The sequence below is a fragment of the Salvelinus namaycush genome, chromosome 3, assembly GCF_016432855.1.
Source record: "Salvelinus namaycush isolate Seneca chromosome 3, SaNama_1.0, whole genome shotgun sequence".
Lineage (NCBI taxonomy): Eukaryota > Metazoa > Chordata > Actinopteri > Salmoniformes > Salmonidae > Salvelinus > Salvelinus namaycush.
This window is the reverse complement of record NC_052309.1, coordinates 47203848-47217373: the sequence shown is the minus strand read 5'-3', so window position 1 is coordinate 47217373 and position 13526 is coordinate 47203848. Positions and strand designations below refer to the sequence as shown.

The 13526-nt window shown below is 44.2% G+C and overlaps 1 protein-coding gene across 3 annotated transcripts in view; it reads left to right on the top strand.

The window, feature by feature from the left end:
* Positions 1–13526, top strand: part of LOC120031918 (protein transport protein Sec24A-like) — a 21627-nt gene extending 8101 nt beyond the window's left edge. For 2 of the 3 annotated variants that reach the window (XM_038977793.1, XM_038977779.1), the window contains exons 3-23: positions 359–520; positions 1372–1446; positions 1574–1746; positions 3670–3851; positions 3991–4093; positions 4456–4582; positions 4922–5031; positions 5316–5428; positions 5675–5793; positions 6053–6108; positions 6304–6510; positions 6796–6919; positions 7151–7309; positions 7634–7807; positions 8243–8353; positions 8892–9067; positions 9792–9929; positions 11189–11293; positions 11538–11630; positions 11869–11972; positions 12344–13526. In XM_038977793.1, coding sequence (XP_038833721.1) covers positions 359–520; positions 1372–1446; positions 1574–1746; positions 3670–3851; positions 3991–4093; positions 4456–4582; positions 4922–5031; positions 5316–5428; positions 5675–5793; positions 6053–6108; positions 6304–6510; positions 6796–6919; positions 7151–7309; positions 7634–7807; positions 8243–8353; positions 8892–9067; positions 9792–9929; positions 11189–11293; positions 11538–11630; positions 11869–11972; positions 12344–12458 — 2726 coding nt within the window. In that variant the 3' untranslated portion in view covers positions 12459–13526. The remainder of the gene's footprint in view (positions 1–358; positions 521–1371; positions 1447–1573; positions 1747–3669; positions 3852–3990; positions 4094–4455; positions 4583–4921; positions 5032–5315; positions 5429–5674; positions 5794–6052; positions 6109–6303; positions 6511–6795; positions 6920–7150; positions 7310–7633; positions 7808–8242; positions 8354–8891; positions 9068–9791; positions 9930–11188; positions 11294–11537; positions 11631–11868; positions 11973–12343) is intronic. The other variant, XM_038977786.1, reaches the window with a different exon arrangement.

Sequence of the window (13526 nt, the reverse complement as noted above, 5' to 3'; positions counted from 1 at the left end):
TTGACATTACCTGACCTGTCACCTCCAGTGTGGGGTTGTAATGCTGCTCGCCACGGGCCGTTTTCCCTCTTATGCACGGTAGTTCTCATATACCCCCATGTCTTATAGGTTACATTGTCATGATGTGTAGTTGCCAGTTTTGTCTAAGGTTATGTGATAGGTTAGCCTTGACCACAGCCATTGTGCCACAGCCAGGTTGATGTCAGGGCTGGCAGCACAATATTATGTAGGTGCCATTTATGTAATATCCAAAATGTCAAACAATTGTACAAGGTTTTAGTTGATGGGTGTTTGGATAGGATACTGTATAAAAGACATCTAATATGTGTAGCTAATGACCCTAAATGTTTTTGTCCAGGCTCTGCTCCTCTTCCGATGAACCCCATGGCAGCTCCTCACTCATACCAGCCAGGTATGAGAGCGCCTTACGGCGGCCCCCCACCCTCTGTGAGACCCACCCCACCCACTGCTGGACCCCCCATGGGCAATGCCACCCCTCCCCTTGGCCCCAAGACTGATGGTAAGGAAATATCAGTTCTGATGCCGTATTCAGGGAAGGTCTGAGTAGGAGTGCTGATCTGTGATCAGTTTAGCCTTTTAATGAATAGGAGGGGAACCAGATCCTAGTTTGTTTACCTTACTTGTTGAAGAATCCACATTTGTACTGTGGTTTATTTGTGGTTCAGTAGTTGTACATTCATTTTATCAATATTTATATTTTCCTCCGGGGTGGAGGGGTCTAACGTGGGGTTTCTCAATAGTGGAACTAGCTCCCAACAGCCACCCCCTTTGGGTCTCATTGCCTTGTGTCTTCCCACCATGCCAGCTCAGGGTCAGAGTGATGCTAGTGATGATGCTTCCCACACTGAGAACGAGAACCAGGAGAATGATTTTGAGTGTCCAGGTGTGGTTTCGTCGCTGTCAGTGTGTTGTCCCCTGTGCAGTTTTGATGACGATCCCATTTGATCCATTGTCTTCTATTAGATTTGTTAACATGGTTTCGCAAGGAACAAAAGGCCTGGAACTTCCATGGATATTTCAGATATCACCTGTTTACATCTGACACTATTTCCAAGTTTGTCTGTGTTTTCCCCCATGTGTCCAATTTATCACGTTGTCTTACTGTCTCATTGTGACTGTGAATTGGGTACATTGAATGCGTAATTCATATGTTCTCAACCCTTTTGCAATGATACAAAGTACAACCACAACTGACCTGAAACATAACACAAACAACATGTATGCTAATTACTAAGTTTTCCCAAATGTACAGATTGTGCCTTTAAGTGCTTACACAAGTAGTGGTGTTTTGTTTGTTGTTTTAATGCATCTTTATTCTGACCCCTCAATGTTACGTTTGCACTGTAACAGGACACATGCCCACACCTGGTAATGGTGCTCAAGTTCCCAACAGCTTTGATCACTTGGAGATGGGCCCTACAATGGGTCAGTCGTCCACTACATTATAGTTTCATCAGAAATTAATGACTAATGTAACTTTTTAGTCCCCTAGATTTACTGCTAGTATCACTAAGAACTGACATGAGGCCTGTTTTGGTGCTTGTCCCTATAGCTGGCCCACTCCCGCCCCAGCAGCCAGGCCCCCCTACTCGACACATGGGTCTATCCTACCCCTCTCTACCCCCGGGGTACCAGAACACCTCGGCACCCCCTAACGCCGCTACCATGCAACATCCCATGCAGCCCTCGACGCAGCCTTACACCCATCCTCAGCCATACCAGCAGGTAAGCGACCTGACTTCCATCTCTATGCTTTGCCAATTCAAGTCTTGGATTTTATTTGACAGTGTTTGAACTACTTTGCAGATATGAAACGGACAATCATACTATCAGTAAATAATAAATATCAAAATCCCAGTTTATGCCTCAAAACCAACTTTAAGAGATGTTAGAACCTATTTTTATCTATTTCATGATGTACGTACGGTAAGGCATTGTTGGCAGAATAGGTGGATGCAGTTATAGATGGATAGTAGTCCAAAAACTATTGCTATTGTTGTAAATCACAGCTGGCCTGGCATTCAACCCCACTGGTGATCCATGCAGTGCAAAAAAATGAAAAACATGTTTAAATGTTGCAACAAACCTATAGCTACTATTTGGAGTTACTAAATACCTTTTTGATTAGGGCCGCAGCGTATTATGTACATCTGCAAGCATAGCAGCAAAGGCTGGACATATCTCTTTAGTTTTAATATATTAAAGTCCTATATACAGCATCCAATAAGTGGACATTACAAAGGGCCGTATTATTTCCAATAAAACAATGGGCAGTTTGGGACACAGTTGCGCTCTTTCTTTTAACAAATAGGCTGTCTAGCCTGCAAATTCGGGGTATTTTTTTCCAATATGGCTGTGCGTTGATTGAGTTTGACTCCCCTGAGCTAGCTTATCTATTTAGTAAGCTAAAAACACTGCGCCTAACGCTAGCTGCTGGGAGGATGTCATATCATTGGAGGTGTGAGTGACTGACCTTTTCCCCTCACCTTTTTTCAGTGGCTACAGCTAGAGAGGCAGGTGTCATTTGGTTAGCTAGAAAGAAATGTACATCGCTTTCCTAGGTAGCTATGCTGAACTTAAACAAATGCTAACTGTGGATAATAGATCTCTTAGTTGTCGATCAAATCTATTTGACGTCGACGTCAAATGTATTTGGGTTAGTACAAGCATGCATTGGCAGGCAAGCTGCAAAAGGATGAGCAGGATTTTATTCCCCATTGTTTAAGTGCAATTTTGACAGCCAACTACCTTTTTTTGTTTGTTTTTTTGTTTGAGAGGGTTTATCTTATGTTCCCTCGTTAGATTTTAGCTTATCTGGCTAGCATTAGTTGTTTATCTTGTTGATGTGCATAGGCAACTGAGGGGGGGAAAGCTTAACTTTTCATGGTGGCTTGATCAATAGGACTGTGAAGATCCAAAATGTGAGGACTCCCGTGGTATTTGCAGAAATCCATTCAGGTGTATTTTGTGGCTTTTGACTAATGCGTTCTGATGATCTAAAGTTGCGCTGTTGCTACTGCCTGTAATCACACAGTCCAGTTCGAAGTGATTGATTGCAGGCACGTGTTGCAAATGACTTATTTGCATATATGCCTACTGAATCTCTGATTGGCTATGGGGCACCGGTCTGCGTTGACTCCGGTTCTGATCAAGACGGATGTTTTTGTTAGGTTTTATTTACTGCAGTGTCTATTAATTGTCCAAATGCACGGCTGCTTTCCCACTCTATATTGCTAAAGAATTTTCACAAATGCCTTACTATACGTCATTCCCAAACATTCTATAAATTTGTGAAAATGACCTTATCGAAGTGCTCAGGAAAAAAATATTTTTTTCCCTGGGGGTGTATATGAATTTATTTTATGATGCTAAAATGCTGTCAGTTCCACTTTAAATTCTACAGTTCATAGCTGAACCTTCTGTATGATATACAGTCAGATCTTAGCGCATGTCTGACTATTGAACACTCAGAGGTTTTTAAAATGAATTCTGTTGAAATAGGACATGCATAGACTGAAATATTGAAACTTACCAGGGATGCACAACAAGTGCACTACTTTTTGATCAGACCCTCAAGGGTGTATCCTAGTTAAGTGCTGCCCTCATTCAATGTATTCACCGGTTAACTGTCCTAATTTCCCTCCGCAGCCCTCTGCAGGTCCAGCCCAACTGAGCCCTTCCTTGTCTGGTTTGAGTCTGCAGTCCCAGACCCCAGAGGCCCTGAGGGTGGTCAACCTGCTGCAGGAGAGGAGCCTGCTCCCTCCGGGCCCAGTCACCCCTCCTACGCCCTGCCTGTCCCAGGACCTGCAGAAAATCAACTGCCACCCAGAGTGCGTAGTAGTTTGTCTGGCGTTGTTTCTCAACGTCAACCCCCCCACCACAATGTGAATATTGTGTGTTAATGTGCTTGAACTTGACCCTACATGTGGTTCTGGTTCTGACCTGTTGTGCATCTCCCTTTCACTACAGGGTCTTCCGCAGTACCCTGACCAGCATCCCCCAGACCCAGTCTCTGTTAAACAAAGCCAAGCTCCCACTCGGCTTGCTCCTCCATCCCTTCAAAGATCTCTCAGTAAGACGTTGCCCACTCACTCCCAACATGCAAAACATGCCCAACCTTCAGTAGAATCTTCCTTCTACCAGTCCCGCTTCTAGTAAAATATCAAAGGATGCATATAGCCTAGAAAAATTGTCTTCAATCTACACATCTGTGATCATGTCTGAAATGCAATTTGTTTTTTTTAAATTTGTGTGGGACTTGTCATTGATGATAGGCTATGACAATCTAATTGTTTATCTGTGCACTGCAGCAACTAGCTGTATTATAAGTAAAATTATTCAAGAGGCGATGGGTGTATATACAGTATTTCATTAAAATGTATGTACTAATCCCAGATTGCCCCTTAATTGTTTTGGTTTGTCTGTGCACTGCAGCAACTGCCTGTGGTCACCTCTAGCACTATAGTGAGGTGTCGCTCCTGCAGGACCTACATCAACCCCTTCGTGACCTTCCTGGACCAGAGGAGATGGAAGTGTAACCTGTGTTACCGGGTCAACGACGGTGAGGACCACAGCCACCAAGCTCCTCTCAAATGACACCCTATTCCCCATATATGGCACTTCCTTTGACCAGATCCAATGTTCATTATTTAATTAAACACTAAAATGAGGTTCCAAGTGAGAAGTTAGGCTTGTCTGAAGCTGAAAAAAGAATGGAAATTCACACAAGCACCACAAGGACTAACTTCACCCATGCTCTACCAAGGATTTCAAGCACACCGCTTTGACCTAAATGTCCAGAATATCGTTAACCTGCCGATATTAGTGGTGATGGACAAGGACAAGCCTGGTGCTGCTCCTTTCTGACTGTGACGATAACCTCCATCTTTGTTTGGTATAGTTCCAGAGGAGTTCATGTACAACCCAGTCAGCAGATCGTATGGCGAGCCACACAAAAGACCTGAGGTCCAGAATGCCACCCTCGAGTTCATTGCACCATCAGAATACATGGTAAATACACATATGTAGTCTTTCAAGATTGATTGTCTATATTCTGCCTGAAAATATATCTTCTCTATATGTGGAATTTTGCCCCCTTTAATCCGCTAATAAAATGCGGATGAAGTGAGCTGGGTGCTACTGCTGCTGTGTTCATGAAGTGATTCCAACTGGCCTTATGATGCGCTTAAGTTTTTCATAATTTACTGCCGTTTTTCTAGGAAACTTTTACATATTTTGTGTCTGCGTGTTTGTGTTAGTCTATGTATTGACGTGGTGAAACCTGTCATACTCAGCTGAGACCCCCCCAGCCTGCTGTTTACCTCATCGTGCTGGACGTATCCCACAATGCCGTGGAAACAGGATACCTAGATGTCGTCTGTCAGTCACTGCTCGAGAACATCAATGCGTATGTATGATCAACGTCACCACTGAGACACTGACAAAAGAGCTGATTAGGCCTTTGCAGCATGGTCCGTTTTCTTATGTTCTCGGCTTAAGAAACTAACATTTTCCTGAAGTTTTAGTCAAAACCTTGCTAGCTTTAAAGTGTTTCGTCTCCAATAACCCCAAAACAATGTAGCTTTTAACAAAAAATGTGTGTCCTGTGACTGTCTGCTGAACAAGTCCTTCTGAATGCCTGTCTGTGTTCCAGGCTCCCTGGGGACTCGAGGACAAAGATTGGCTTCATCACATTTGACAGCACCATCCACTTCTACAACCTCCAGGAGGGCCTGTCCCAACCACAGATGCTCGTAGTCTCTGACATCGAAGGTGAGAGTAAAGAAGAGAGAAAAAAGAATGAGAGAAGATTGTGAACATGGGCCGGAGCTCTTTAAATTACATTGTGTGGGGTCTGTTTTATCCTATTTGTGCTGTTTATTTGCGTCTTGAAAGAAAGAAAACGATAAGGCGCAAGGGTTTACAAGTTTATCTGTAGACTAATTCACTGCCTAGAAGTGATCAAATACTGTACCTTTAAGAGGTCAAAATAGTCTAATGGTCTTCTGTGCTGTCTTTTCTTTTTCTCCAGATATATTTTTACCAACACCAGACAGCCTGTTAGTGAACCTCAATGAATGCAAGGAGGTAAGGAGCTAATATTCCCCAGAGACGGGCTAATATAAAACGAAAAGGCTATGACTCAAATCTGTCAAACAACTCACCACATTGCCTGAATTAATCAAGACACACTCACATTGGGTCACTTAGTTTTGCCTAAACCTCTCTTTAGCTCTGTTTTGCATTTCAATACTTTATGTAAATGTCTTTCTATTTTTGCAGCTGGTGCAGGATCTGCTGAAGAGCTTGCCCCAGATGTTTGGCAAGACCATGGAGACCCAGTGTGCTCTGGGCCCGGCCCTGCAGGCAGCGTTCAAGCTGCTGTCGGCCACCGGAGGGCGTGTGTCCGTCTTCCAGACCCAGCTGCCCAGCCTGGGTGTGGGGGCCCTCAAGTCCAGAGAGGACCCCAACCAGAGGACTTCTGCCAAGGTAGACTAGAGAGACCGGTTCACCTTGGTTTATACGTTCTGCATCTGAAATTGCACCCTATATGTCCCATACGTAGGGAATACTGTGCCATTTGGGATGCGCCGACATTTCTAGTTGTATGCAATGTGCATGCCTGTTGTGCAGTGATGGTTGAAACATGATAACTTCAATCCCAAAGATAGGGTTTCAGAAATGTGTTGTGCATAATATACCCACTTAAAAAATTAAAAAAATGTTTTAAACTATTGTCTCTGGTGCTCATTGTGTTGTGTGGTGATTCCCCAGGATATCCAGCATCTTTCTCCTGCCACAGACTTCTATAAGAAGCTGGCCCTGGACTGTTCAGGACAGCAGGTGGCTGTGGATCTGTTCCTACTGAGCTCCCAGTACTGTGACCTGGCCTCTTTAGGTGAGTGTCGCCTTCAGCCGCATACATCTGCACTACAATGTGTGATTGTTTACGAAGTCACCTTATTCCACAAGCAATCAGTGCCCTGTGCATGTCTCTGTATGTACTGTATGTGTATGTTACTGTATGTGTCTTGCTGGTGACAAATCAAATTTCCCCTTGTGTATAGAATATCATACCTTGGCTGGATTCATGTGTAATCTCTCAATCTTCTCTCTCTCCTCCCGTCAGGTTGCATATCCAGGTACTCAGCGGGAAGTGTGTACTACTACCCCTCCTACCACCAGCAGCACAATCCAGCCGGGGTGGAGTGCTTCCAGAAGGATCTCAAGAGGTACCTCACCCGCAAGATCGGTTTCGAGGCTGTCATGAGGATACGCTGCTCTAAAGGTGACTACTTTTTTCACTGTGCTGATTTTATTGTATTATGTGAAAGCAGCAGCGCTTTAATTGTCTGAGACAAATTTCCCTTCGGGGACAATGCATCTTATTTCATCTTAAATCTGTGTAAATTATTTGCTGATAATCTCAATGATGAAGGATAATGTTAACCCTGTGAACTTGTGAGTCTGTTCTGCTCCAGTAGATTTCTTTATCTGGGAGGATGAACTTGAAATTAATTTAACTCAAATCTCTCTGACCCACTTCAATCTATTTTGCATGTTGATTATTGTGAAAAGAATATTCAACTCAAACCCCTTAACCTCCATGTAGGTTTGTCCATCCACACGTTCCATGGGAACTTCTTTGTGCGCTCCACGGACCTGCTGTCTCTGCCCAACGTGAACCCAGATGCAGGCTTCGCTGTGCAGATGTCCATTGAAGAGAACCTGGTGGACATGCAGTCGGTCTCCTTCCAGGCTGCTTTGCTCTACACGTCCAGCAAAGGTATACTGTCTGGAGCTGCTGTGGTGGGCTGGGGGACTCTGTGATAGTATAGGGGAGTTTACCAAAAAGCGTCATTATTTTTCTGTGGGATTTACTTGGTTGAGACTCATTGTATATGTCACAAATAGCACACTATTCCATGCATAGTGCCCTACTTTTTACCAGGACTCAAAAGGCTCTGGCTAATAAAAAAAAAAGTGCACTATATAGAGAAAATAGTTCCTTTTGGGACTCAGACTCCATGTTTGTAAACGTGAGCCATGAAAAGTTGAGATGGAACACTTTTTAAACTGAATACCGAAATGTAAACATGTTCTTTCTGAAGTGCAATTGAGTTAATATTTTTGTTTCCTTACTTGACCAATGTTTATTTCAGATGTATACCCATTGTAATGCTGAAACAGTAACTTGTTGCTTGGTGTTGTATTTCTACAGGAGAGCGACGAATCAGAGTCCACACCATGTGTTTGCCTGTTGTCAACTCCCTATCTGACATCTTCGCTGGGGCTGATGTCCAGGCCATCACTTGTCTGCTGGCTAGCATGGGTAGGTAGTTTGTTGGTATTTGTGTGGTTATTAAAGGCATGTTTATTTCCATCACAGTGAAGTCCTTAGTGTGTCCCATCCTGTGATCGTTAATGTCTCATAGTGAGCGCAGGCTTGTCATCCCCACCCTACCATAGTTGCCTAATTTGCATGGACAGATGGTTGTAAGTGATATCAGATGGTTGCCTGGTTACCGTGACCTTTGAGGGATCCAAGTAGCTAAATGAAACTGACTGTGGACTAATCTTCATATAGTGTGTTGATGGGGGTTTTACCCATGTCTATTCAGTCACTGATGAAATGTTATTCTTCTAAAGAGAACCTACTGTAATAATATTATACCATTATTATTGATAGTTTACCCTGATATAAAGCAAAAATAAATGATTTAACCCAACGGTTGCTCTTTGTAATGAAGGCCATGACTACAAACATGTACTGTACATTCATGTAACTTGTGAATCACAATCCCTGAGACAAAAACGTAGCTGAGGTTTGAATTTGGTTCTTTTTTCCTGATGTGTCTCTCGCTCTCCAGCTGTGGATCGCTCAGTGACGGCCAGTTTGAGTGACGCCAGGGACGCGATGACCAACGCGTCCATCGACTCTCTGACGTCCTTCCGCACCTCTGTACTCACCATCCAGCAGCCTGGCCTCCTGGCCCCCGCTTGCCTCAGACTGTTCCCCCTCTACATCCTCGCCCTGCTCAAACAGGTACGCTATCCACCCACTCCCTCCCTGGCTAGTCCCCTGGCAGTCTACGGCTTCGTCTCAAAAGATACCCTTTTGCTCTTGTCAAAAGCAGTGCACCATGGGCCTAAGGCACTGCTTGCAGTGCTGCAGGCTTTACTCCAGACCCGGGTTCATTTCCCAGGCTGTGCCTCAACCGGCCTGAGTCCCATAGGACGGCGCAGAGTTGGCCCAGTGTCGTCCGGGTTTGGCCAGTGGGGCTTTACTTGGCTCTAGCAACTCATTGTGGCGGGCTGGGTGCCTGCGAGCTGACCCCGGTCGCCAGTTGAATGTTGTTTCCTCCGACACATTGGTGCGGCTGGCTTCCGGGTTAAGCTGGCGGGTGTTAAGGAACGCGGTTAGGCGGGTTATGTTTCGGAGGACTCATAATGCCACCTTCGCCTCTCCCGAGGCAGTTGGGGAGTTGCAGCGATGAGATGATTGAAAAAGGGGGTAAAATACCCCCCAAAAAAGCAGTGCACCATTAAGAGAATAGGATGCCATTTGGGACGAAACCTACCTCCCACCAAACAGGCTATTCCTGTAGTTCTATTACAACTCGGCATGGCTTAGGTCTTGGAACATAAACCAGCCAAACACCATAAGAAATCTAGTCATATAAACTGACAATGTAAGACGCAGCTACTGCGATTTGTTTGTCTCTCCTTCATGCTTTGCTCATATGTCGTTTTTGTTCTATGATCCACAGAAAGCCTTCCGAACGGGTACAAGCACCAGGCTGGACGACCGTGTGTTTGCCATGTGTCAGCTGAAGTACCAGCCCCTGGCCTACGTCATGCTGATGATCCACCCAGCGCTGTACCGCGTGGACGATCTGACTGATGAGGTCAGGGCTAGGGGAAACCCTGATGTTCACATAGATGGATAATGAGAGAAGCTATATTTTCTTGTAGTTTATACAATGTTATCTTTGATCATGTCTTAAATGATAATGCATACACTACATACACAAAAGTATGTGGACACCTGCTCGTCGAACATCTCATTCCAAAATCATTGGTATTAATAGGGAGTTGGTCCCCCCCATTTGCTGCTATAACAGATGTTGGGACATTGCTGCAGGTACTTGCTTCCATTCTGAGGTCAGGGCTCTGTGCAAGCCAGTCAAGTTCTTCCACATCGATCTCGACAAACAATTTGTGTGAACCTCGCTTTGTGCACGGGGGCGTTGTCATGCTGAAACAGGAAAGGGCGTTCCCCAAACTGTTGCCACAAAGTTGGAAGCACAGATTCATCTAGAATGTCATTGTATGCTGTAGGGTTAATATTTCTTATCACTGAAACTAAACAGCCTGAACCATGAAAAACAGCCCAAGACCATTATTCCTCCTCCACCAAACTTGACAGTTGGCACTGCATTGGGGCAGGTAGCTTTCTTCTGGCATCCGCCAAAGCCAGATTAGTCCGTTGGACTGCCAGACAGTGAAGCGTGATGTCACTCCAGGGAACTCCACTCCACTGCTCCAGAATCCAATGGTGGCGAGCTTTACACCACTCCAGCCGATGCTTGGCATTGTGCATGGTCATATTAGGCTTGTATGCAGCTGCTCGGCCATGGAAACCCATTTCATGAAGCTTCCGACAAGCAGTTATTGTGCTGACGTTGCTTCCAGAGGCAGTTTGGAACTCGGTAGAACTCACCGAGGACAGATGTTTACAAGCTTCAGTACTCTGCAATCCTGTTCTGTGAGCTTGTGTAGCCTCACGCCTCGCGGCTGAGCCGTTGTTGCTCTTAGACGTTTCCAATTCGCAATAACAGCACTTAGTTGACCGGGGCAGCTCTAGCAAGGCAGAAATTTGACGAATTGACTTGTTGGAAGGCTGGCATCCTATGATGGTGCCATGTTGAAAGTCACTGACCTCTTCAGTAAGGCCATTCTACTGCCAATGTTGGTCTATGGAGATTGTATGGTTGTGTGCTCGATTTTATACAGCTGACTCCACTATTTGAAAGGGTGTCCACATACATTTGTTTGTCTATACATGGTTCTGCTTCCATCTGACGTGTGGATATATTGTACGTTTCTGCTTTATTAACTTTATTTATTTTATTTGCTTCTCCCCTCTTTTCTTCTCCCACCACAGGGAGCCCTGAACATCAGTGAGCGCACCATCCCCCAGCCCAGAGTCCAGCAGTTGTCTGTGGAGAAGCTGAGCAGAGATGGGGCCTTCCTTATGGACGCTGGCTCGGTTAGTAGAATGACCATGATGATGCATTTATTTGTTATTGACATATGAATAATCCAGAGTCTGATGCATTGCACCATCATGCTTTAGCTTGCCCTCATTTACTTGATTTTCTTTAAAGGAATCTGTCATTTGGCGTACAACCTAAAATAGACATGCAACACTATCTACAGTGGATTTTTCTGGAGAAACGGACCGATGGATAACATGAACACAATCTTGACTGACTTCTCCTTTGTCCGAACAGGTGATCTATCTCTGGATTGGAAGAAACTGCAACCCCAACTTCCTCACTCAAGTCCTGGGGCTCCCAAACTACGCTGCTGTGCCTCTGAACATGGTAAGGAACTTAAACACCTGCTCCCATTTTTCACTCTCTTAGCCCAGCTCCTCTGCTCCTGTCAAGGTTCTGTATCACTCACCAGGACCTCTGTGTATTATACTGTATTTACATGTGGTAGTTGTATCTTTTTTGTTATATATATTTTAGTAGTGCTGTTTTTAAATGAGATGCACAACAGATTTCCTGAAAGGGGTGCCATAAAGATGCTTCATTATAATGGTGTTGAATCTCCCAGAACATGCTCCCAGAGTTGGACACTGCAGAGTCCCAGAGAACCAGAGCGTTCGTTGGCTGGCTGAGGGAACAGAGGCCCTTCTTCCCCATCCTGCATGTCATCAGGTAGGCATTAGGAACAGTGGTGTGGCTTTACTAGACTAGAGCACTGCGAGTTCAGAGGCAATGTCTGCGTTCCAAATTGCACCCTATTCCACTTACAGTTCACTACTGTTGACCAGGGCCGTTGAGCTCTGGTTAAAAGTAGTGTACACTATAGGGAATAAGGGTGCAATTTGGTTGCATACAATGTTTGATGTTTTCCTTGGGTAAATAAAGGCCAAAATAGAATGCGTAGTATTTAGATCCGGTTGAACTCATTGACAGTGTTGACAGCCTACGGAGTTTTGTTGACCTGTCAACCGGCTCAGGTCAATTCTGCAAGAGACGATGTGTAAATGTTGTGGATCCAACCTCCCTTTTTTGTTCCCTTTCAGGGATGAGAGCCCACTGAAAGCCAGCTTCTTGCAGAACATGATAGAGGATCGGACCGAGTCGGCCTTGTCTTACTATGAGTTTTTACTCCACGTCCAACAGCAAATCTCCAAGTAAACCCAGTGTATTCAGTCAGCCAGTCCTGGGAACATCAGTGTGTGAACGAACGGTGGGAACCTGTCAGGGACTGCTGCCTCTCACAGCATCTTCGGTTGTGGCTCACCATTTTTTTTGTGTGTATCATTGCCTTCCCTGAAGATTTCCCCCAGCCGCAGACTTTCTTTCAAACGAATCAAACTTTGTGTGGTAAGCAGGACATGGACAGAGGTGACTAAGCGAGGTCTGATTTTGCTGCTGGTTTGACTTTTTCAAGCTGGAACAGCTTGTCGAAACCAGGGAACTCATGATACGATATGTACGTCAATGATTGAGGAAATCAGTGTTTATTCTCAAAGAACAAGGTTTTCTAAGATCTTTTCATATACAGTTATGGATGTCAAGTCTTTTGATCAAAAGCATAGTTGTATTTGCTAATAAAATAATAGAAGTATCATGCTAAAGGCAATGTTGGAGTATCGCCTGCCCTGAGGACTTATTATTGGATGTCACCTTGAGCGTAAGAATAATATCTCAGCTACAAGAATAACGATCTACCGATTTTAGTTGTGAAGGACAGATGTGTGCTTTATTTTGGTTATTGTGTCGAACAAATCTAGGCTTAATGCAAAGGCAGAAATGTAGATGTTTGAAGGCGAACTAACCTTGTTATAATTTGCTGCCTTTCGAATGTTGTTGACTAAACAATGCAATGCTGTCATCTCTTGGGTCTGGTCTGTCCTTCTCTCACCCTTTCTTCTCTCTCACTTGTCATGGACATTCGACACCTCTGAAGACGTTGCTTTGTTTAATGAGAATCCCGATCTGATTAAATCCTCTAATTGCCTTCTATGGGAACTTTTTATTATTAAACCTCTGTTTAAATACAAACACTATATATGAAATATTTTAATATAATAGGATATGGGAAATTCTTGAATACAGACAAAGCCATTGTGATCTTTTAATCATGCTTATTGATACTTGTGTATTGAAAAGACTACATTATGGTAAAGAATTGTTGATTTTAGTATGAACATATTAAGGTGAAATTACGCTAATAAAATGTTCGGAACTTTTTAAACCTAA